Raw genomic sequence first — 21670 nt, 5'->3', positions numbered from 1 at the left:
AAGTGGCTTTTCCTACAGTTTCATGACAAGAAATTATGGAGCCAGGCTAGAACTGAACCAGTTGGAAACAGCAATCTCTACTTGGTTTTTATCACAGCCATTCCATCATTACAATCCATACTAAATGCTGCCTAAGTGGTTGATGCCTTATATTCTGAATCACTCAAACTTCTGATCTCTTGCCTCCAAATCCCAAGTGCTGAGACTGTACTATCATGCCCTGTGTAATATAATGCTGGGACTTGAAGCCAGGGCTTTTTTTTTTAATTTTTAATATTTTTTATTACATATTTTCCTCAATTACATTTCCAATGCTATCCCAAAAGTCCCCCATAGCGCCCCCCACTTCCCTACCCACCCATTCCCATACTTTTGGCCCTGGCATTCCCCTATATTGGGAAGCCAGGGCTTTTTGCACGTGCATGATAACTGATTACTCTATTGAGTTTTTGTTTTTATTTTTTCTGAATCAAGATGTTGTTACACAGCCCTGCTAAGGGCTGGGCTCGAATTTGGACCATTTCTTCTCTTTAGTTTTCCAAGGGCTGGGATTTCAGGTGTGCATCACCATACCTGGTTTATTAGTCTTTATAGAAAACCTCCAAATTATCAAGGTGTCTCCTATTTTATTGTTTTCATCGTTTGTTCTTAAAGGACATCAGAAAGACCAGCACTGATGTGAAGATAAAGGAGGCTAATGATGGCTCAACAGTGAGAAGGGGTTTGACGAGGAGGCAACAAAGGGCTAGAATCCTGGACGTGAATACCCAGAAAGAGTCTGCACTCTGAGGTCTCCCCAACTACAATTCCCAGGCTCCCAGACCACGCCCCCCAGTATGGCCCCGCCCTACCTCGCTAGCCCCGCCCCTGCCCAGCGACCGGCAGGCTGCCCGCCCGACTTCCCAGCTGCCCCGTGCGGCCCGGGCATGCCCAGTGTGGGCGCAGCCCCGGCTCTCCGAGCGCCCGGGCGGAGCGGGCAGCCGGGCGCGGAGCAGGCGAACCGAGCCTCGGTGGGCGAGCGCCCTGGCTGGAGCTGCGGCGGTAGGGTGGCGGGGTAGGTGCAGGCCACGACGGGCAGTGGGCTCGAGCCGCTTGCAAATCGCAGCCTGGGCGGCAGGGCCCATCGAGGGCTGGCAGGCCGGAGCTAGTTCCTAAGGTTCTGGAAGGGGCTGCGGCAAGGACCCCGGCCCCCGAAGGGCCCGGGACGCGAAAGGCGGCAGGGGCAGGCCTGGCGGCGGCGCGCGGGGCTCAGGCTTTCCCCAGGTGCGGCGGGGCTATCTTTAGCTCCGGTGACCCCCAATGAGCGTGGTCCGCACCTTGTGCGCGGCAGTGGCTGGGGAGGAAGACGGGTTCTCACCCCAATTGCCCCGACGCTGCGGGAGAGAAGGGGCCGAGTACCCCAGGTTGCCCAGGAGGCAGCCTGTGGCCCGGTGATGCGTGAGGGTGTTTACCTTTTCCCTACCTGGAGTGGGAAACGCCGGCTTTCTGCCTTCCGGGACTTGAATCTGGTGGCTTCGAAATGAAAGTGCAGGAGTTTGTCTCAGTAGATGCTTAGTCGGTTCTAAAGACTGTCAAAGTTACTGGCCAGCAGTGTTTCAAGGTTTAAGGAAGGTGATGCTTGGGTTAAACAAAAATCCTCGTTGCAAAGCTTAAGCCAAAAAGTCCAGTCTCGGTTAGAACACTGAAGTTCCAAAGTTGGTTGTAATTAGCTTTCACTCACTGTTGACAAACCGTTTATATGTAAAATATTGTGAGCCAGATGATGCATCTTGGTTTTCTCTGTTGTCAGAGCCCTTTGTGTCAGTCAGTGTGTGGTCTCAAATTGTGGAAGGTTATTTTTCTGCATGTCTCAGCAATTTGTTAAACAGGGCAATTCATACCAAATGTTCTCTCCCATAGAAAAGCTGTTAGGCCCACAGTATAATAATGGCCTTTCCTTCAAAGGCTATATTTGGTCAGTGGTACTTTGTTAGTTGGTACATGAAGAAGCTGGGTATTAATCTGCCAAGGAGTCAAATAACACAGTGGTTCTGGGATATGACAGATTTTGAAGCTCCCTGTCTGGGCTGTGGGAGAAAACTAGAGTAATGAATTTTTTCACCTCAAATCGGGTGTGTTCTTTAACAGGATTACATTTATCCAGAATTTTCTCAGCTTTGTTTATTCTGTCGTACTCTATCCTGTAAAGAATTTTATTATGCTACCCTTTATTTGTAGATGAGCAAGTTGTTGCTTAAGAGGGTGGTGCATCTGTGATATACCTTAATGTCTTGCCTGCCCATCATTGGACATTTACTAGTCTCCTGGTCATGGACTGCTTTTTACCACACCTCGTAGAGCACTGGCTTTCTCTGTACACATAATTGAAGCTCTTGAGGTTTTCTTTTTCTGCTTTTTTAGGAGGGGGGAGTGGGAGTAGTAACAGATGTTTCCTAACCTTAGGAACTTCTCTCGGTGAGCACATTTGGGTAGGATTTGACGTAAGGAGCAGATGCAGGCAACCTTCTGACTGTACTCCCTGTTTGTCCAGTTCTGAATGGCATCAGTCCAGTTGGGTCAGTGTGGTGCTACTTGATGAAGTGGCCAGAGGTCAAGGAAAGTATCCTTTATGTTTTGAAGTTTGAGTTGTATACAAGCTGACTGTGAAATTATTGTATTTTATTATCTCTTAAATTGAAGATTCTAAGCTTGATTTAGTGGAGCTTGATAACTTTGGAATCCTAAATTCTCATATTTTTGCAAGCAGATTTTCCATTCACCTTAGAGTTCACTTTAAAGAAATTAAATAATTGAGAGACTTTTTTTTTTTTTTTTTGAACAGGGTTTCTCTGTATAGCCCTGGCTGTCCTAGAACTCACTCTATAGACCAGGCTGGCCTTGAACTCAGAAATCCTCCTGCCTCTGCCTCCCAAGTACTGGGATTAAAGGTGTGCGCCACCACTATCCAGCTGAGAGACTAGTATTTTAAGATTATTTATATTTAGGGGTTGTAGAGATGGCTCAATGTTTAAGAGCACTAACTACTTTTCAGAGGACCTAGGTTCAATTCGAAGCATCCACAAGGCAGCTCACATTTGTAATATATGACTGATGCATAGACATATGCAGGCAAAACACTAATCCTCATAAAATAAAGTTGTTTTGTTTAAAAAAAAAAAAAAAAGCTGGGTAGACCTCTTAGTTCAAGGCCAGCCTTGGAACTCACTACAGAGTGAGTTCCAAGACAGCCAGAGCTACAAGAGAAACCCCATCTTGAAAAACAAAAAGATTTTCTAGTATGAACCCTCTTATTATCCTTTTGGTACTAGAGACTTGCGAGGCAGGTTCTCTACTAAACTATTCCCAATGTTTTGTTTTGTTTTTGAGAGGTTTCTTTCAATTATCCAGTTGTTCATTAATTCAGCTTGTGCAGACCTTGAACTTGTGAGCCTATCTTAGCCTGCCAGGCAGCTGGGATGCTAGGATTTCATCACCAGCCCTGTCTCAGTTTAATTTCTCTTGGTGTTGGGAATGGAACATACCATGCAAGCACTCCACCACTGAACTGTACTTTTTTTTTTCTCTATCAGTTCTTTTCAACGTTTATTGTCTGTTTGCATCTGTTTGCATGACCTTGCATTTACATGTGAATGTGCCGTGGCAGTGTGCATGTGAAGTCAGAGGACAACCCACATGTAGGCTCTGCAGAAGACAACACCTTCACCTCCCCAGCCCCGACTCTGAGTTATTTGCAGCTCTGTCAATTTATTAATTATAAAGCTGGGTTTTCCAGTCAACTGAGAAATAATCTGAGAGAAACCTTCACTGTTCTTTAGTTTTTGCAACAGGGTCTCATGTAGCTTCCTTAAATTTCCAATTTAGTGGATGATGACCTTGAATTCCTGATTCTCTTGCCTCAGCTTTTCTGACTAACCCTTACCATTCTAACCCTTCTAATGACTGTTTACAAATGTGAACTTTATGACCTTTTGCTTCGTTTCGCTGGTTCCAATGCATATTGAGTTAGAACATTGAACTAGACCTGCCATTGAACTAGACCGTCAGCCTTAGGCTAGTTTAAAATTCATTGTTTCTTACATGATCCTTAACATGTGCATGTATATTTAAGATTAGAAAATGAACTGGCACTGTAGGCCAGTGGTAGAGTATTTGCTTATTACATGTGAAGTTCTGGGTTTGCTAGTTTAAGATTATGTCTTAAATTTTCCCATGTATTTGAGGACTATGAATAAAGTGAATCAAAATAAATTATTGTTACTGTATGAGACAGGGTTTTCAGTGTAGAACTTAATATGTATCTGCCTGGTGAGAAAACTGGTGATCCTCCTGCCTTTGCCTTCTGAGTGCTAGAATTACAATATATCATAGTGTGTAGCTTCTGTGTGTGTGTGTATGTGTGTGTGTGTGTGTGTGTGTGTGTGTGTGTGTGCAAGCGTGTGCATGCTCCTGCCTGTGTAGGTCCAGAAAAGGTTATTAAACTCCCGGGAGCTGGAGTTCAGATGGTTGTCAGTGGTCTGAGATAGGTGTTAGGAATCGATCTCTGGTCTTCTGAAAGAGTAGCCAGTTCTCTTAACCACTGAACCATCTTTTCCAGTCTCACATTCAAGTGCTGGAGACTATGTAGCCAGTATAAAAATTGCTTAAGAGAGTATTTCTATCTCCAGATTCTCAAAAGTGAAAGTGTTTGGGACGAGTGGTTTGGGAATTCAAGGCTCAGGGGAGACCACTTGTCCAGGAGCACATTTTGCCCCCTATCTAAACAGTCCTGTCGTTTCAGCAAGTGTGGGACTAGCCAGAACAACTTCCAGTATCTCATCTCTGAAGAAAACAGACTCTTAATTTTAGCAGTTAGAGGTCTAGCCTCTTAGTTGACGTTATTAGTGTCAGAGTCTATTACTCTTGTATTAGGGATACTAGAATGTCGTGTCATTTTGTAGAAACATCATGAAGTAATGGATCTTTAACATAAGTCTTTTTCCTCCATCTCTGTCTAGGCCCTCCATGATGAGTGGTTTGGGGGCACTTCCCTCTCTCTGTATTTGATAGTCTGGGCAGTGAAGAGATGGCTGACAGTGTCAAAACCTTTCTGCAGGACCTTGGCAGGGTGAGTATATTTTGTTTCAAGGAATTTGTCCCTTAACCCTTTTCTTTCTTGCTTTTTTGTTAAAGAAACAGACTAGGACATCTTCCTTTCGTAATTTTATATATTTTTTGGGTCTTTTACATAGAATGTCAGTTTTTAGTTTAGTCTACATCACTCAGTAAGTAGGAATTTTTGGTATTTTTGAGACAGTCTTGCTATGTATCTCAGTGTGATCTTGAGCTCCTGGTGATGCTCCTTCCTGCCTCTGTGTGCCAAATACTAGGAATGTATACTATCATGCATCTTTTTGGTTCTGTTACACAGCCTTGGCTGGTTTGAGTTCCTTTCAGTCCTGTTTCTCGTTCCCAGATATTGGAATTTCAGTTGTGAGCCTGTGCGTCTCTGTCTGGTGTCCCTCTGTGTGTTGTATGTGCATGTGGTTATGCAGGTGCAGTCCTATTCTCATGGGAAGGCCAAAACAGAACTTTAGATGATTTCCTGTATCACCTCTGTTTCTGTCTGCTTTCTTGCCTTGAGGCAGTATCTGTCACTGAACCTGAAGTTGGCTTATTTGTCAAGCCTGGCTTGTCAGGGAATTCTTGGGATCTAGCAGCAGCCATGCCTAGCTTTTTACAAGAGGTCTTGGGATTTGAACTCATGCCCTCATGCTTTCAGAGCAAACACTGATTTCCAGCCCTTCTATTTTGCATTCTTTGGAAAGTGACAGGCCTGTCAGCTGAGTGGATTGCCCACCATTTTTAGGATTCTGGTTAGCTTGGCTTCAGAGTCTTTTTTTTGTTTGCTTTTGAGACAGGTTACCTTCCAGCTGGCTGTATAGTCCAGGATGACCTTGAACTCCTGATCCCCTTGCTTTGAGCACAAGTGCCAGGATTATAAGAATGTGTAACCATGCTAGTTAGAGCCAAAGGTAGTAGCACACATCTGTAATCACAGCAGACATGCAGCAGTGACAGCAAAATAAAAACAAAGGTATGGTGCACATGTGACTGATCTCCCAGCAACTGAGAGATGGCAAAAGGGTCAGTAGTTCAAGTGTAGACTTAGGCTACATAGGGAGTTTCAGGCCAGCCTGGGCTACATGAGACTCTATCTCAAAAAAGAAAAAAAGAAAAAGATTTTGAAAATAATGGCTTTCTAGGTTTAGGGATGCTTGTTAAATCAGTCTTAGAAAGAACCATGGGCTATGAGATAGTTCACAGAGAAGGAAGTGCCTCCAAATCTCTCATCATCGAGGGCCTGGAAATGGAGGAAAAGGCTTATTTTAAAGTGGTGGCACACACCTTTAATCCCAGCACTCAGGAGGCAGAGGCAGGCGGATTTCTGAGTTCGAGGCCAGCCTGGTCTACAAAGTGAGTTCCAGGACAGCCAGAGCTACACAGAGAAACCCTGTCTCGAAAAACAAAACCAACCAAACAACCAAACAAAAAAGATATATTACTTCAAACTCTGTTCTACAAAATGGCTTCACATTCTTGTAGTCCTGATAGAAGCAGGTTATGAACAAGCCCAACTTGTGACTGCACAGCTCTGCCTTTGATCCTATTAGTTTTAGTTTATGTGCGTGTGCTTGGGCAGTATGTCAGTTTTTTTCCTTCTCCCGTGTTGTTCCATGGTTGTGAGCTTAGTGGCACGTAATTGTACTGCTTGTGCTGTCTTGCTAGTCCTTGTTTGTTTTTTGAGACAGTGTTTCTGTGTAGCCCTGGCTGTCCTGGAAGTCTCTCTGTAGACCAGGCTAACTTCAAACTCACAGAGATCTTGCCTCTGCCTTCTGGGAATAAAAGTGTGTGTCACCATCGCCTAGCTGTTTGTTTTTTAAGACATGTTCTTACTCCATAGCCCACATTGTGTTCAGATTTGTGGTAATCAACTTGCCTCAGTCTAGGCTTAAGGAAATATGCTACCACATCTAGCTGTTTGTTTGTTTGTTTGTTTTGGTGTGTTGGGGTCTTTTTCTGAAGTTGAATATCCTTGTGAAATTATTCTACTTTGGACAAATATCTACTCTGGATGTGTATGTCTCTCTCTCTCTCTCTCTCTCTCTCTCTCTCTCTGTGTGTTTGTGTGTATTTGGCTTTATTTGTATAATTTTTCTGTCCTTCTTTCAGTAGTGGGGATTGAACCCAAGGCCTCTCACATGATAGGCAAGTACTCTGCTGAATACCCAGCCTTTCCTGGCCTTCAATATAGAGTACTGTAAGCCCAGGCTGACCTAACTTGAGAGAGGTATACACAGTTTCTCTGTACTTCTCTGTACAGGCCAGACTAGCTTAGTATTTGCTATGTATCCCTGGCTGGCCTTGAAGTTGGGAATTCTCTGGGTTGAGGCAGACCTCAACCTAGAGAGGCATCTACCACCTTGCCTAGTCAATGGGTAGGGCTGTTGAGAGGGCTTAGAAGTAAAGACTTTTGCTGCCAAACCCGATGACTTGAATGTGTGATCCTAGAAACTCAAATGGTAGGAGAGAACTGATTCTCAAGAACTCTTTTCTGATCTCCATGTATCGCTTGCTACATGTTATGGAAAAGAGAATATGGACTGTAAAATATGTTAGTATTAAGTTTCTTGAACTGATACTACCCTATGGTTATGTAAAGTTCTTAGGACACCTCCTGAAAAATGACCATAAAGGGGCTTGATAGGCTGGTCATGTGGGTCTGTATGCCTCCAGCATTGGGAGCTGAAGCAAGAAGATCAAGAGTTTTAAGTCAGTCTGGTTTATGTAGTGAGACCCTGTCTTAGCCCTCACCAAGGGAAAACAAGCATGAGACATGATACAACCTACTTGAAAGATTTAGAACAAAGGATATACTAGTAGGAAAACAAAATATTAAATTGGAGATTCTAAAGTTCTCCATTGTTGTGTTTTTTTCTATAAAGATTGAGTTTCCATCCTGAGTTCTATCAGTTTTGACAGCAAAAGCCTTTGCTTCTAAGCCATCTCAACAGCCCTAGTCATTGACTGTGCATGGTGGCAGATGCCTCTATTGAGGCAGAAAAATCCCAAATTCAAGGTCTTCTCCAGCCCATCATCTCTCTCCCTCTCTCCTTTAAGATTTATTTTATGTGAGTACATTGTAGCTGTCTTACCAGAGGAGGGCATCAGATCCCATTACAGATGGTAGTGAGCCACCATGAGGTTGCTGGGAATTGAACTCAGGACCTCTGGAAGAGCAGTTAGTGTTCTTAACCTCTGAGCCATCTCTCTAGCCCCATTATCTCTCTTTTAAAATGTCCTTATCTTTAGGGAATCAAAGACTCCATCTGGGGCATCTGTACCATCTCAAAGCTAGATGCTCGGATCCAGCAGAAGAGAGAGGAGCAGCGTCGAAGAAGGGCAAGTAGCCTCTTGGCCCAGAGGAGACCCCAGAGTGTAGAGCGGAAGCAAGAGAGGTAAGTGCAGGAGCACATGTCAAAGGAGGGGCACTTGAGTAAATGACTGACCTTAGTTTTTAAAAAAGGCCCCACATAGTAAGTTATAATGTCAGCATCCTATTAGTTGTTTGTTTTTTTTGTTTGTTTGTTTTTAACTGACTTATTCAAATATCATGTTAAAAATCTGTGGTGAGCTGGGTGGTGGTGGCAGCTCACACCTTTAATCCCAACACTTGGGAGGCAGAGGCAGGTGGATTTCTGAGTTTGAGGCCAGCCTGGTCTACCACCAGTGAGTTCCAGGACAGCCAGGGCTACACAGAGAAACCCTGTCTTGAACTCCACCCCCGCAAACAACAACAACAACAATCTGCGGTGAGATAGCTTAGAGGGAAAAAATGCTTGCCAAGCAAGCCTGATGACCTGAGTTTGGTTCTTGGAACCCATGGATAGAAAGCTGAAAGAAAAGAACCAACTCCATAATAAAGTTGTCCTTGGTCCTCTACATGCATGTCTCATACATATAATGATAAACAACAACGAAAACAAAAATAAAATCAGAGTGCCAAATAGATATTTGTAGGAAAGTCTCTGTAGATTTATTGATAGATAAACCCTACTCCTAGACTTTGTTTTAATGTGCTCCTACCTCAGATTTTACAGGGGAGAATACACACACAGAGACAGACACACATAACAAAATAACAAACAAATTTTATTTTATTAGGGGGCTGGAGAGGTAATTCAGTGGTTAAGAATGTTTATTGGTCTTCCTGGGGACCTGGGTTCAGTTCTCAGCACCCATGCGGGGTCTAACAACTCTGCTTTCAGGGAATCCAAGATTCTCTTCTTGCCTCCACAGGCACTACACATGTGAAACTCAGATATACATACATGCAGGCAAAATACCCACAAAAAAAATTTAAAAAGTTATTTATCATTGGAGGGTGGGTCCATTTCTCACAGTACGTGTGTAGGGGTCATAATGACATCTTTGTAGATTTCTTCTTTCCTTCCAAACCTTTACATAGGTTCAGGGCATCAAATTCAGGTTTTCAGGCTTGTGTAGCAAACACAGTAAGCCATCTCATTAGCCCCTTTTTATGTTTTTGCTTTTTGTTTTGTTTTGCTTTGTTTTGTTTCAGAATAGCCGGTAGTGCATATCTTTAATACCAGCACTTAGAAGGCAGAGGCAGGAAGTTTGAAGCCAAATAGTTCCAGGCCAGTCAGGGCTACACAGAAGAAATCCTATCTCAAAAATGACAGTAGCAAAATAGAAGATCTGGTTTCACCTGAGTGTGATGGCACATGTTTGTAATCCCAGTACTGTGAAGACTGAGGCAGGACGATTGCCAAGAATTTGAGGCTAGCCTGAATTTATAATGAGGCCCTGTCTCAAAAATACCTGCTTCCTCAGAAACCTTTTCTTATTGGCTGAATTAAAACTTTAGAACACTAGGATCTTAAAGTTAATATGGTGCCAATAGAATCTATAAAATGGAGTTAATAGATAACATTAGGAAATAGCCTACATGCCTTATAAGCTAAATTCATAATTCATATTTTCCAGTGAACCACGTATTGTTAGTAGAATTTTCCAGTGTTGTGCTTGGAATGGTGGAGTATTCTGGGTAAGTTTTTTTTTTCCATCAAATTTTCGGATCTTTACAAGTATCTTTCTTTAGATTGTTATTAGATTATTATTTCTCAACTGTTTCTGTGAATTGTCTTTTATCTTTGAGCTGCTTATATATGCTGATGATTACCATCACATGGGTAGGGGATGGAGGAGGGGAGTGGGACACTGAGCTCTGTATGAAAATGTCAAAATAAAGCCCTTCATTTTGTAGGATAGCTAAAACAATAATTGACAGGTGTGGTAGTGCATCCTATGATCCTAGTACTTGGGGGGCAGAAGGAAGCAGATCTTTGTGAGACCAGGCCAATCTCATCTACATAATGAGTTTCAGGCCATCTGGGGATTACATAGTGAGACACTGTCTGGAGGAAAAAAGGAAGAAATAAAATTAATATAAAAAAAAAAACTGGGATTGGGAAGATGGTTCAGTACTTAAGGGTAACTGCTGCTCTTGGAGATGGTCTGGGTTCAGTTCAGAGTACTTATATTAAGCAGTTCATGACTATTTTTAAACTTCATTTCCAGGGGATTTTATATATTTTTCTGGGCTCCATAGGCACCTGTATGCATGTGGTGCACATACAGACAACCAAACACATACACACACACACACATCTTTAAAAAGAAATAAAAATACTGTAATGCCAGCACTTAGTAGTTAGGAAGATCAGGATCATCCTTGGCTACATAGTGAGTTTGAGATCAGGCTAAGATAGATAACACCCTGCCTCCAAAAAAAAAAATATATGATCCAGGAAAAGTGGTACATCTTTAATCCCAGTACTTAGAGGAGGCAGACACAGGCAGATCTCGATGTTGGATCTCCGGAGTTCCAAGCCAGCTTGTTCTACAGAGTGAGTTCCAGGACAGCCAGGACTGTTACAGAGAGAAACCTTGTCTGGAAAGACAAACTTACTAGCAAAACTACCCAAAACAACAAATGCACTTGGATTCTGTGCATATGTATTTTTTTTTTTATTCCTGTTCATTTAAATGTAACCAAAGTCCTGAATATATGTTTGTTGTATGATTCATTGACAGATTTTAGTATTGTTATAAGTAACTTGTGTTAACATTGGACATTTTGGCTGGAACATCTGTGGGATCAGAGAAGGGTAGATGTGGCCAGATAAGCAAGATTCTCCTTGTTTCTGGTTGTTAACTATTGATTGATTACCTATAATGAACTGAGAGCTATCTTAGTCTTTAGTGAGATTGAGATGTTTCAAGAATCAGAAAATACTGCTTTTGACCATGTGACTCAGATTATCTTAATGTAAACATTTCACTAATTTTCAGATACTAGCTTTAGGTTTATCTAATAAACACAACTGTTTATATGTATATATCTATACTTGGAAATGTTAGTTAAATGTTTTCTGTCCCTCTAATAAACACAACTGTTTATATGTATATATCTATACTTGGAAATGTTAGTTAAATGTTTTCTGTCCCTCAAGTCTCAGTGTTACGTAGTGCCATTTTGCTGCATTCCTAGAATATTTTCTCCTAGCCTCCAGATTTATAAATTATCAGTCTTAACTAGTAAGTCATTATACTAAAAGGTGAAATGCCTTGTTTTAATATTTAAATATTAATAAATATGTTTAGTTGGCCTTGAACTCAAAGAGATTTGCCTGCCTCTGCCTACTAAATGCTGGGATTAAAGGCGTGCTACTACGGCCTCGTGCCTTGTTTTCATTTAAAGAAGGGTTTTTGATTACTTTATTGCCTTTTTCCTTCAGTTCAGTCTCCTCTTGTTTTATCGAGTGTTTATTCCTGTACTTCAGTCAGTAACAGCCCGGATTATTGGTAAGTATGCAAAATCTTGCTCTCAATGGGGAAAGAGGTTTGAGATATTTGTTTAAGTCTTCCTCAATTTCCTAAGCACTTCCTAATATACCAGCAATTTGATGTTTTTGATTTAGACTGCTCAATAGCTTTTTGAGATAGGCATTTTTGGGCTGTCCATTTTATGTATAAGTAAATAGAAGTTAGTTAAACCATTAGCAAGTAGCAGTACAGATTCAAATCCAGGTGGTTTCTGGTAATTAGTCCCTATGACATCTCAGTAGTTACCTTGTAAGCAGGTTTGTTTTAAGAAAGGCAAAAGATAACTGATTACTCAGTTTAGAGCTGTGGCCAGAATGTGAAGCAAAACAGTAGTCACAATATTTCCATTTTGGGTCTTAAGGCTTTTTGTCTATTTAATTAAACTAATAACTCTCTGCTTTTTTAGGAGATCCATCACTTCATGGAGATGTTTGGTCATGGCTGGAATTCTTCCTCACATCAATTTTCAGTGCTCTTTGGGTGCTTCCCCTGTTTGTGCTTAGCAAAGTTGTGAATGCCATTTGGTTCCAAGTAGGTGCAAGACAAAATGGAGACTGGGTTCTACATGCTGGGTTGACTAGGTCACACATTTTAGCCTATGAAGTTAGTGGCCTAAAAAACTTAATCCTTAACGTTTTTAAGCCAAGCAGTTAGTCGGGTAATATTTGTGGTTTTGTAAAATGAAATTACTGTCTTGGGTTACTGAGACAGACTTTTCTCACTTGGCAGTTCTAGCAGCAAACCAGTGGCCTTAACTCTGGGGATGAACACTGGGATTATTTAATCCATATTTTGCTATATTACTGTTCTTTGTTTCAGGATATAGCTGACTTGGCATTTGAAGTATCAGGGAGGAAACCTCATCCATTCCCTAGTGTCAGCAAAATAATTGCTGACATGCTCTTCAACCTTTTGCTACAGGCACTTTTCCTTATTCAGGTGAGAGACACATGGAGACATTTTTAAAAAGAAAGGAAAGTTTAGTGGGACGGGGCTTCACAAAGATGGACTTTTGCATCTATACAAAGATGGGGACTATGCATATATGCCTCATGGCAAGTAATGGATTTTAAAGCACTCTGTGTGTGGGGGTGGGGTGGGGGGGTAGGGGGTATGTGTGCACTCTTTACCTTATTTTTTGAGATGAGATACTACCGAACCTAAAAGTCACTATTTTATCCGGGATTTGTCTTTCTCTGCTTTCCATCATGTTTTGGTTATTGTCATATACATATATGCCTGGCATTTGTGTGGGTGCTGTGGATTTGACCTCAGTCATCTTGCTTTCACAGCATTACATATTACCCAGTAAACATCTCTTTAAGAAGCTAAATTGAAATAATATTAGGTAGAGCTAAAAATTGCTGCACAGTTGAGATGTAAGAGGACACACACATACACAACTCACTTTAAGTGGAAGCTGAAAAAAGTGGCTCACGGGTTGAGAGGACTTACTGTCCTTACAGAGGACACAGGTTTGGTTCCTAGGACTCACAGCCATCTGTAACTCCTGTCCCAGATGATGCCTCATCTTGTTATGACCTCCAAGGGTACCAGGCACACATGTTGTACATATCCATATATGCAGCATAATACTCATACATACAACATTTTAAAACCTTTATTAAAAAAGAAGGCATGGCGAGGACAATAGTACTGAGGCATGGGTTTTGGGAGAGGGGAGAGCAAAGGAGAAAAAGAGACCTTAAAGGCGTTTTTACCAGAATCAGCTAGAGTTTAAATTATAAGACCCATGTATTTACTTCTTCCCTTTGAGATTCTGATCCTACCATTAAACAGTGTTTGAGGCCGCTGGGGGGCTCTCTGATTGGAGCCATGGGTGAGAAGTGTCTTAGGTTCTAGGATTTAAGATGTGCTGCATTTTGTTCCTCAGGGGATGTTTGTGAGTCTCTTCCCCATTCATCTTGTGGGTCAGCTGGTTAGTCTGCTGCATATGTCTCTTCTCTATTCACTGTACTGCTTTGAGTACCGTTGGTTCAACAAAGGTAAGTCCATGTTAAGAAACTCTAGAAGAGTGTAGAAGGAAGCCCTGGTGCTATACAGACGAAGCTGTTCAATACCTAAGCACTCAGCAAGTTTCTGAAAGGTCATTGGCCCCCATTGGTGAGAAGGAGATTCCATTTGGCCTAGTGTGTTTACTAACCTTCAGGGCCAGGGAAGTGGCATTGTAGAGTTAATTGCCATTTTAGTGTTTAATGTGATGTAGCTCTGTCAGAAGTTGACAGAAAAAGCACAAGTTGTTTCCAAGAAGTAGATGCCTGTGGGTTTAGAATAGTAATAAATTTGATTTTACTTGGTATTGCTATGTAACCAGGCTGGCCTTGAGCACTCACTCATGTAGTTCGGGCTGGCCTTCAACTTCCCAGCTTCCTGCTTCTGCCTCCCAGCTGCTGGGATTGCATATGTGCAGTATCAAATTCAGCTCATTTGATTACTTTGGGATTTATTTTCATTCTATCATTTTTAAATTTGTTATTTTCTTTTTAAATTATTTCATTATCTTTTAAAAGTCAAGATTTCATGTAGCCCATGCTACCATTAAAGTTTTATGGAGCTGAGGGTGACCTTGAACTTTGATCTGCCTTCAACTTCCAGAGTGTCATTATCAGGGTGCATTCTTTTTTTCCTGTGTGTAGCCTTGGTGGCCTGAAGTTTTTTTATGGTCCCAGCTAGTATCCAACTTCAGTACTCTTAGCATCTTGAATGCTGGGATTACATGTGTGTGTCACCATACCAGGCTGGGAATCTTGTAAGAACACTTTGCTTCATGTGGAGTCTGGCACTTGTAATTCTTGCACTCACTTTGATATAGAGATAGGAGGGCTTTGAGTTTGAAACTAGCCTGGGCTGTATATAAGATCCTATATTAAAACAAACAAACAAAATATTCTTCTTGGTGAGTGTGGTTGAAAAAGTAGGTAACTTCTTTCAGTGGAGATGCCATTTGATTGTGAGACGGAGATTGTGTGTGTGTGTGTGTGTGTGTGTGTGTGTGTGTGTGTGTGTGTAGCTTTGGCTGTCCTGGAGCTTGTTTTGTATACCAGGCTAGCCTTAAAGATTTGTGGCCTCTGCCTCCTGCATGAGTCCTAGAATTAAAGGCACTACTGCCTGGCATGATGCTATCCTATTTTTTTTTTAATTAGATATTTTCTTCATTTACATTACAGTTGCTATCCCGAAAATCCCTATACCCTCCCCCCCTGCCCTGCTCCCCAGCCCACCCACTCCCGCTTCCTGGCCCTGGCATTCCCCTGTACTGGGGCATATGATCTTTGCAAGACCAAGGGCCTCTCCTCCCATTGATGGCCTAATAGGCCATCCTCTGCTACATACACAACTAGAAACACAGCTCTGTGGGGTACTGGTTAGTTCATATTGTTCCTCCAATGCCATCCTTTTTTGATACTTTTCTTTATAGACTGTCCTGACAGAGGATGCTGGTGATTAAAATTAATGTTACTTTGAAATTATGATTATTGTAAAATCTTTTCATTGAAGCACTGTATCCCATTTGTAAAGTTCTTTGAGACAGGGTCTTACTATATAGTCCTGGCTGGTCAGTAGCTCCATATGTAGACCAAGTTGCCTCTGCCTTTCAAAGTGCTGGGATCAAAAGTGTACACCATCAAGAACTGGTAGATTTGGGGCTGGTGAGATGGCTCAGTGGGTAAGAGCACCCGACTGCTCTTCCCAAGGTCCAGAGTTCAAATCCCAGCAACCACATGGTGGCTCACAACCATCTTTAACGAAATCTTACTCCCTCTTCTGGAGTGTCTGAAGACAGCGATGGTGTACTTACATATAATGAATAAATAAATAAAATCTTTTAAAAAAAAAAAGAGCTGGTAGATTTGTGTTTTATATGCTGTGTCTATGTTCCACATGGTAAGTAGCTCTGTGTCTAAAGCCCAAGCCTTAAATAATTGTCTGGCAGTTAGTCTTGTAAATAAAATGAACCTTAAGTGTGCCAACTTCCCCTTTTTAGGAATTGAAATGCACCAGCGATTGTCGAACATAGAAAGGAATTGGCCTTACTACTTTGGGTTTGGCTTGCCCTTGGCTTTCCTCACAGCAATGCAATCCTCCTACATTATCAGGTAATTTGGCGAGAGAAAGAATTTGAAAGACTAAGACAATTAAGACTCATGTAAAGTATGTTCCAAGTGGTATCTTTTATTGTTCTGCATCTGTACCAGCATGCTACATCATTTGACCATCAGGAAGATTTGTTGTTGTTGTTAATATTAAGTGACATTTGTCATTATTAAGATGAAAAAAAAAAAAAACTTCTATGCTGCCTCCTGGAGGAAAATACTTAGAAATTCAGAAGTGAAGAGATGTGGGGCTTATAATACTTTTTCCTAAAGTCATGCCTTGTAAAGTTGACTTTTTTTTTTTTAAACAGTGGCTGCCTCTTTTCTATCCTGTTTCCTTTATTCATCATCAGCGCCAATGAAGCAAAGACTCCTGGAAAAGCATAGTAAGTATTAGTGATGAGACTTATGCTCTGAATCTCTTAGGCCAATGGAAAACCTTATGTCCTAGATAGGGTTACTTACTATTGCTGTGTTAACACCAGGACCAAAAGCAGCTTGAGGAGGAAAGGGTTTATTTGGCTTATACTTACATATCATTGTTCATCATTGAAGGCAGGCAGGACAGGAACTCAAACGGCAACAACCTGGAAGCAGGAGCAGGCATTGGAGGGGTGTTGCTTACTGGCCTATACCACATGGTTTGTCTAGTTTACTTTCTTAAAGAACTCAGGACCACCAGCCCAGGGAGGGCCTCTCTCACAATGAGCTGGGTCCTCTTCCATCAGTCACTAAGAAAATGCTCTAGAGTTGGATCTCATGGAGGCATTTTTCTCAATTCAGGCTCTCTTTTCTTAAGTGACTCTAGCTTGTTTCAAGTTAACTTTAACCATCAAAACCTTAATATATAATTTACTTATTTATATTTTAAAGATTAATTTTTATGTCTGAGTACACTGTTGCTGTCTTCAGACACCAGAAGAGGGCATCGGATTCCATTACAGATGGTTGTGAGCCACCATGTGGTTGCTGGAAATTGAACATAGGTCCTCTGAAAGAGTAGTCAGTGCTCTTAACCACTGAGCCATCTCTCCACCCCGTTATTTATTTATTTATTTATTTATTAATTATATGTAAGTTCACTGTAGCTGTCTTCAGACACACCAGAAGAGGGCATCAGATCTCATTACGGGTGGTTGTGAGCCACCATGTGGTTGCTGGGATTTGAACTTCGGACCTTTGGAAGAGCAGTCAGGTGCTCTTACCCACTGAGCCATCTCACCAGCCCCCGTAATTTATTTTTATAAGATTCATTTTTTATTTAATGTTTTTGTATTTTGCCTGTGTGTACCATGCATGTGCAGTGCTCATGGAGGGCAGTAGATGGTGTCAGATCCTGTGTGCCTAGATTGCAGGCTATTGTGAGTTACTGACACTCATACATGCTTGTTTTTCTCTTTCCCTGTATGGCCCTGGTGTCACCTGAGTTTGTGGTTTTGCTGCCTTGTTCCCAACGCTGTGACTAGGTGGATGCCACCAAACCTGTCCATTTATCCCTGCTCTTAAAACTTAATAGTTGTACCTGGTGTGGTCATTCGTTTCTTTCTTTCTTTCTTTCTTTCTTTCTTTCTTTCTTTCTTTCTTTCTTTCTTTCTTTCTTTCTTTCTTTTTTTGTGGTTTTTCGAGACAGGGTTTCTCTGTAGCCTTGGCTATCCTGGAACTCACTCTGTAAACCAGGCTGGCCTCAAACTCAGAAATCTGTCTGCCTCTGCCTCCCAAGTGCTGGGATTAAAGGCGTGTGCCACCATGCAATCATTCATTTCTTAATCCTTGCACTTGGAAGCCTGAGGCGGGAGGATTAATGAATTCAAGGTCAGGTTGGGATACAAAATGAGTTCTAAACCAATGGTCACTGACTATAAGTCCTTTATAAACATCTGAGTAAAGCCCAATTTTGTAATCATGGCCACTTTTAAACAAAGTAGGTTCTTTGTGATCTGACCATACAAAGGTGCTCTTAAGATCTGGATTATGGGACTGGAGAGATGCTCTCATTGATTGGCTCTTCTTCTAGAGGGTTCAGTTCAATTCCTAGTATCTGGTGCCTCACAAGCATCTGTACTCTAGTTCTAGAAGATCCTATACTGTCCATACCTGCTTCCATGGGCACCAGGTACACAAGTAGTAAACAATCATACTTGTAGGCAAACATTAAATTCCACAGAATTTTAAAAATCTAGACTAACATAAAATATAATTTTATTTCCTTTAAAAGTCCCATCCTGGGGCTGGAGAGATGGCTTAGTGGTTAAGAGCACTGACTCTTCTTCCTGAGGTCCTGAGTTCAATTCCCAGCAACCACATGGTGGCTCATAACCAACCATCTGTATGACCTCTTCTGGTGTGTCTGAAGACAGCTACAGTGTACTCATACATAAATAAAATCTTTGAAATCCCAATACTTAGAATGCTGGTTGTAATGCATTTGTAGTAGTAACAGGACATGCTACATTTTTTTTTTCCAGTGGTGTAATTAAACTTAGAGCCTCAGGCATGCTAGGCAAATAGTCTGACCTGATACCTGCTCTACACTCCTTAAATATTTTAGCTGATCAATGCATGCATCTAATATCTATGCTCTTTTGAATTCTGCTGCCTATGTAGTTTTAAATTTCAAACAGTCAGATAAGATGTAATAGGCTTAAAGCGGTTATTTTGATCAACTGGGAGCTAATGAGTGATCTTTTTTCAGTCTTTTCCAGTTGCGCCTATTCTCCTTGGTGGTCTTTTTAAGCAACAGACTTTTCCACAAGACCGTCTACCTGCAGTCAGCCCTGAGCAGCTCGTCCTCTGCAGAGAAATTCCCTTCACCGCATCCTTCTCCTGCCAAACTGAAAGCTGCTGCAGGACACTGAGCCCTGCTGTCAAAGGGGTGGGTGGGACTGGGTGGAGGATGTGGCAGCTCTTTTCTCTGTTTTCCTCCCCCTGCTGTGGAAGGCAGAACCCACTGCCAAGGGCCCTCTGCATATTCCCTTGTCTTTGAATTGGAATCTTCCTGACTCCAGTATATGGATTTTTACCACCACCCTAGGTCTGTAAGGACCAGAGTTTTCCAGCTGTTTTTTTTTAGCATTTGCCAGCTCCTGTGCCTGGACTGATTGATTTGAGTACTCTTTTTCCCCTTTCCTTGTGTCATTTACCCTCCCACTTCCTCCTGCCTTCCAGCACCCCTGGATGAATGGGCTTTGTAATTTTAACTGTTGTATTTTGTGAATTTGTTGTTACTGTTTTTCTGTGAAGCACATACATTGTATGTGGGAGGTAAAGGGGCATTCCAATTGCTCCAGTCACTCCCTCTATAGCCATTCACTGTCTTGTTTTCTGTAACTCAGGTTAGGTTTTGGTCTCTATTGCTCTGCTGCAGAAAAGGAAAGAAAGGAGTGGGGGAAATGGAGCCTGAAGAGTTGGGGCAGATAGACCTCAGCCAAACTGGCTGGGTTTTGAGGAGTCATGTTCTTTCTTCCCCTTGAAGGGGAAACAGGTTTTTTCACTGGTCCATTTAAAGTTTCCCAGCTATGGGATGGTACCAGTTCTGGACAAGTGCCACTGCATCATAGTATGCTCAGAGAATCTGAACTTAACTCTGGAGATGAAATTTACTGTTGGCCACTGCCAGGTCAGACTGGTGTTTTAAGGAATACTGGGTGCTTCATATAGGAACTGAAGGGGTAAACTTACTAAACCATTCAACCTGTGATTGGTGATGTTTTCCTGTTATTTTAAGAGTCGACACATGGGGTGGGAGGGCAGATGTAAAAAAAACTTGTACAATTTTAAAATATCACAATTAAACGTGAGCTGGTTTCCCAAAATATGTATAATGTTTGATTTCTAAATCACATCCTTGAGATATATACATATATTCGTAGATTGAATGACTTTGTCTTGAATAATCTGCTTATAGGTTTTAGAAATTAGGATTGAAAGATGTTCTCAGGCTGAGCTTGGGTCATAGTGTTATAACTGTATTTACCTTTTTTGTGTGTGTGTGGTTTTGTTCATTGTTCAAGTGTGTTCATTTCTACTGACATCTATTAGGAAGAAATCCTAGATTTCAATGTATTAAAGCCATTCTGTAGTTAAGGAAGAAGTTAAATATTTTATTATATAGAAACCTGTAGCCGGGCGTGGTGGCGCATGCCTTTAATCCCAGCACTTGGGAGGCAGAGGCAGGCGGATTTCTGCATTCGAGGCCAGCCTGGTCTACAGAGTGAGTTCCAGGACAGCCAGGGCTATACAGAGAAACCCTGTCTCGAAAAACCAAAAAAAAAAAAAAAAAAAAAGAAACCTGTAATATAACAATAGCTAAGCCAGGCAGTGGTGATGCACACCTTTGATCCCAGCACTTGGGAGGCAGAGGCAGGCAGATTTCTGAGTTTGAGGCCAGTCTGGTGCATAATGTGAGTTCCAGGACAGCCAGGGCTACACAGAGAAACCCTGTCTTGAAAAACCAAAACAAGAAAAAGAAAGGAACCTGTAATATATACACATGACAACTGTAGTCAAAAGTTTTAAGTGCTTATATAGTTGATAGACTAATGAGTCTTGGAAGTGATTGCAGTTGCCAAATTGTGCACAAAAATTCTAACAAATGCCTTTAACAACTGAGCCATCTTTCTATGTCCTACTTTATAAGAAGGTTCAAAAGGGCTTTCTAGGGCTTTAGGGTAGCTCATCAGTAAAGAACTCTGGCTGTTCTTGCAGAGGACCTGGGTTTGGATCACAGCACCCATATATGGTGGCTGGAACTTCAGGGGTAAACTTACTAAACCATTAGGGTACACGGATACAAGGCAAAACACCCATACACATTTTTAAAAAGGGGTTTCTACTAGCCAGGTGTGGTGGTACATGTCTGTACTTCTACCACTTGAAAGGTAGAAGCAGAAGTAACAGGAGTTCAAGGTCATCCCCAGTGACAGAGGAAGTTTAAGGACAATCTGACCTGGCTGGTGCATGCTTCAAAATTAAAGTTTTAAAAATTTAGCTGGGCATGGTGGCATGCCTTTAAAATAACCCCCCCAAAAAAAGTTTTAAAAATTTAAAGAATTACACTTTAGTAAACCAACAAGCAAAAACGTGAAGATTTGTCTTTTTTGTTATTGCACCTGATGCCAGTATTGTAAAGGCTCAAAGACTACAGTAGAGATTGTGTAGCAATCAAAGTATGTACACACATTGTTTTGTTACCATGTGTGTGGGAAGTAGTTCATCCCATGATACAGGTGTGAAGGTCAGAGGACAGACAGCTTTGTGGACTTGGTTCTGTGCTTCCATGTTTATTCTGTGTATTCTGGGGATGCATCTTAGGTCTTCAGGACTGCTTAGCAAACACTTGCTCTCCCTCATATCTTGCTGCTGCACTTGCAGAATTTTTTTGTTGTTGTTGTTGTTTGTTTTTTTTTTATTTTTGTAGTGACCAGGCTGGCCTACAACTCAGAAGTCTGCCTGCCTCTGCCTCCCAAGTGCTGGGATTAAAGGCGTGCGCCACCGACTGGCTTTTTTTGTTGTTTTTTGTTTTTTTTTTTTTTTGTTGTTAAGACAGGGTTTCTCTGTGTAGCCCTAGCTGTCCTGGAAGTCACTCTGTAGACCAGGCTGGCCTCAAACTC

At 41.7% G+C, this 21670-nt stretch overlaps 1 protein-coding gene across 1 annotated transcript; it reads left to right on the top strand.

The window, feature by feature from the left end:
• Window positions 1-884: 884 nt before the first annotated feature.
• Ei24 (EI24 autophagy associated transmembrane protein) lies at window positions 885-19873 on the top strand. The gene is made up of 11 exons (XM_021171763.3): window positions 885-1054; window positions 4995-5104; window positions 8350-8495; window positions 10045-10105; window positions 11859-11925; window positions 12353-12477; window positions 12766-12885; window positions 13841-13952; window positions 15953-16064; window positions 16373-16447; window positions 18754-19873. Exons 2-11 carry the CDS (start codon window positions 5063-5065, stop codon window positions 18914-18916), a joined length of 1023 nt encoding a protein of 340 aa, XP_021027422.1. The 5' UTR covers window positions 885-1054; window positions 4995-5062; the 3' UTR covers window positions 18917-19873.
• Window positions 19874-21670: the final 1797 nt, after the last annotated feature.

Source organism: Mus caroli, unplaced genomic scaffold (genome assembly GCF_978045245.1).
Source record: "Mus caroli unplaced genomic scaffold, Mus_caroli_1 scaffold_11, whole genome shotgun sequence".
Taxonomy (NCBI): Eukaryota; Metazoa; Chordata; class Mammalia; order Rodentia; family Muridae; genus Mus; species Mus caroli.
The sequence above is the reverse complement of the archived record's forward strand: the minus strand, read 5'-3'. Positions and strand labels throughout refer to the sequence as shown.

Excerpts from the sequence above, each read along its gene's own strand:
- Ei24 (XM_021171763.3), top strand. The coding sequence starts at position 5,063 with ATGGCTGACAGTGTCAAAACCTTTCTGCAGGACCTTGGCAGG. Across the intron at positions 5,105-8,349 it reads TTCTGCAGGACCTTGGCAGG|GGAATCAAAGACTCCATCTG; the intron begins GTGAGTATATTT and ends CCTTATCTTTAG. Across the intron at positions 12,886-13,840 it reads AGGCACTTTTCCTTATTCAG|GGGATGTTTGTGAGTCTCTT; the intron begins GTGAGAGACACA and ends TTTGTTCCTCAG.